The sequence below is a fragment of the Sander vitreus genome, chromosome 21, assembly GCF_031162955.1.
Source record: "Sander vitreus isolate 19-12246 chromosome 21, sanVit1, whole genome shotgun sequence".
Lineage (NCBI taxonomy): Eukaryota > Metazoa > Chordata > Actinopteri > Perciformes > Percidae > Sander > Sander vitreus.
Window position 1 is genome coordinate 1,278,913 of NC_135875.1, and position 2,500 is coordinate 1,281,412.

The 2,500-nt window shown below is 51.2% G+C and overlaps 1 protein-coding gene across 1 annotated transcript in view; it reads left to right on the forward strand.

Annotated features, from left to right (window-relative positions):
• heatr1 (HEAT repeat containing 1) overlaps positions 1 to 2,500 on the forward strand; it is a 50,128-nt gene that overhangs the window by 25,067 nt on the left and 22,561 nt on the right. The window contains exons 20-23 of the mRNA XM_078279941.1: positions 1 to 151; positions 547 to 719; positions 839 to 1,006; positions 1,359 to 1,601. The exon at positions 1 to 151 is cut by the window's left edge and continues 42 nt beyond it. Coding sequence (XP_078136067.1) covers positions 1 to 151; positions 547 to 719; positions 839 to 1,006; positions 1,359 to 1,601 — 735 coding nt within the window. The remainder of the gene's footprint in view (positions 152 to 546; positions 720 to 838; positions 1,007 to 1,358; positions 1,602 to 2,500) is intronic.

Sequence of the window (2,500 nt, forward strand, 5' to 3'; positions counted from 1 at the left end):
TTGCTGTGGGGATACGGCAGTAACCATGGAGACCAGCTGGACGTGAAGGTGGGCGCCGTCCTGCAGACTCAGGCGCTGTACATGGGCGGAGCTCTGCTGGGCGCCACGCCACCCGCCGTGATGCAGGAGCTGCTCGCCGCTGACTCGCCTGGTAAGAAACTATCTAACCTGTCTCTCTCTCTAACCTGTCTGTCTCTCTCTCTAACCTGTCTGTCTCTCTAACCTGTCTGTCTGTCTCTCGCTAACCTGTCTGTCTCTCTATCCTGTCTGTCTGTCTCTCTTTAACCTGTCTCTCTCTCTAACCTGTCTGTCTCTCTCTCTAACCTGTCTGTCTCTCTAACCTGTCTGTCTGTCTCTCGCTAACCTGTCTGTCTCTCTATCCTGTCTGTCTGTCTCTCTCTAACCTGGCTGTCTCTCTCTAACCTGTCTGGCTGTCTCTCTAACCTGTCTGTCTCTCTCTAACCTGTCTGTCTGTCTCTCTCTAACCTGTCTGTCTGTCTGTCTCTCTAACCTGTCTGTCTCTAACCTGTCTATCTCTCTCTCTAGTGTTCCCGTCGTTGCTCTGCTGTCTCACGTCTCCGCTCCGTGAGGTCCGGAGGGCGGCCCTCGCCGCTCTGCAGAGCCTATCAGCAGCGGGCGCGTCTCCCTTCCAGCCAATCACAGAGAGGCTCCTGAAGACCTCAGAGGAGATCCTGGCCGACCCGTCCTACCTGAGCCAGGTGACAGCAGAGCCTCAAACACTCATTGATTCCATTAGAAAACCAGGTAAACTCATGTGATGTCATCTTGTTAAATGTAAATAAGTTGTAGTTTCTTCTGTCCTCTGTGACCCCTGCAGGCGCTCGGCGGTCTCCATGACGACGTAGTTTCTGCCAAAGTGAAGTCTCAGCAGCAGAAGAAGCTTGAGACGTCGCTGCATCTTCTTCTGCAGAGCGTGCAGACGCCGTGCTGCCCGTCATACAGCGCCGGCGGCCTGCTGCGAGCACTCAGCCTCGTCAACGGACCGGTGAGAGAGAGAGAGAGAGACACACACACACACACACACACAGACACACACACACACACAGACACATACAGAGAGAGAGACACACACACACACACACACACACACACATACACACACACACAAATAGAGACACACATACACACACACACATATATACACACACACACACACACACACATATATACACACAAACACACACACAGACACACAAACATACACACACACGTTTTTCTTGTAGTATTTTGCATGTCACAGCCATTGTAACGTTGTGTTTTTGCCCGTAGTCTCTCCCCTTAAATCTCCCCGTCCTGTCGTTTCATCGCTGTATCCTCCTCTTCTCGTCTTCTCTCAGTGCGTCCTGTCCCGCCTACTTCCTGTTCTGGACCGGCTGCTGGAGCAGAGCGGCCCCGACGCCCCCCACCTGCTACGGGACGAGGCCCAGCTCATGCAGCTGGTCCTGGGGAAGATCAGCGAGGCTTCGGCGCCGCTGCTGGCCCAAGACCAGAACTGTTTGGATCTGTTCGTCAGAGCGCTGAGGAGCTCGGCTCAGCCACACGCAGACATCCCCAGCTGCCAGGTCATCGCCCTGGAACAGGTACTATATCAGGGCTAAACTGGGTTTATACCAGCGCTACACCGGGTTTATATCATGGCTAAACTGGGTTTACTAAACTGGGTTTATATCAGGGCTAAACTGGGTTTATATCAGGGTCAGACTGGGTTTATATCAGGGTCAGACTGGGTTTATATCAGGGTCAAACTGGGTTTATATCAGGGTCAGACTGGGTTTATATCAGGGTCAAACTGGGTTTATATCAGGGTCAAACTGGGTTTATATCAGGGTCAGACTGGGTTTATATCAGGGTCAGACTGGGTTTATATCAGGGCTAAACTGGGTTTATATCAGGGTTAAACTAGGTTTATATCAGGGTTAAACTGGGTTCATATCATGGTTAAACTGGGTTTATATCAGGGTCAGACTGGGTTTATATCAGGGTCAGACTGGGTTTATATCAGGGTTAGACTGGGTTTATATCAGGGTCAAACTAGGTTTATATCAGGGTTAAACTATGTTATGTTATGCTGGAGAGAAACTGTGTTAAAAGCAGCCTGAGGCGTCCGGTATACTCGCCACAGCTGACCTGTCGCGTGCCAAATGTGACATAATGAGAGCACCGTAACTGTTTATACTCGCGGTGGTGGTCGCGACACTAGCTGCAGTCTTCTCCTGAACAGAGGGGGCGCTAATGAGGAAAGGCTACAGACGTTGCTAGAAGAAGGAGAAAAAGGTAAACAACGGAAGAACTGGCAGCAGCATTGACGTCAATGCTTGGATCTGATTGGATGAGCTACTTGGTGGGATCAAGCCTTTCATTCACCATCAAAGAGCTCATTTTAACCCAGTCAGGTTACCAGAGAGACCTGCAGTCACTCTGAGAGTCCTGGCATCACGTTGTCGGCGAGCTCGTCCGCGCTTCCTGTTTCCGATTTGTC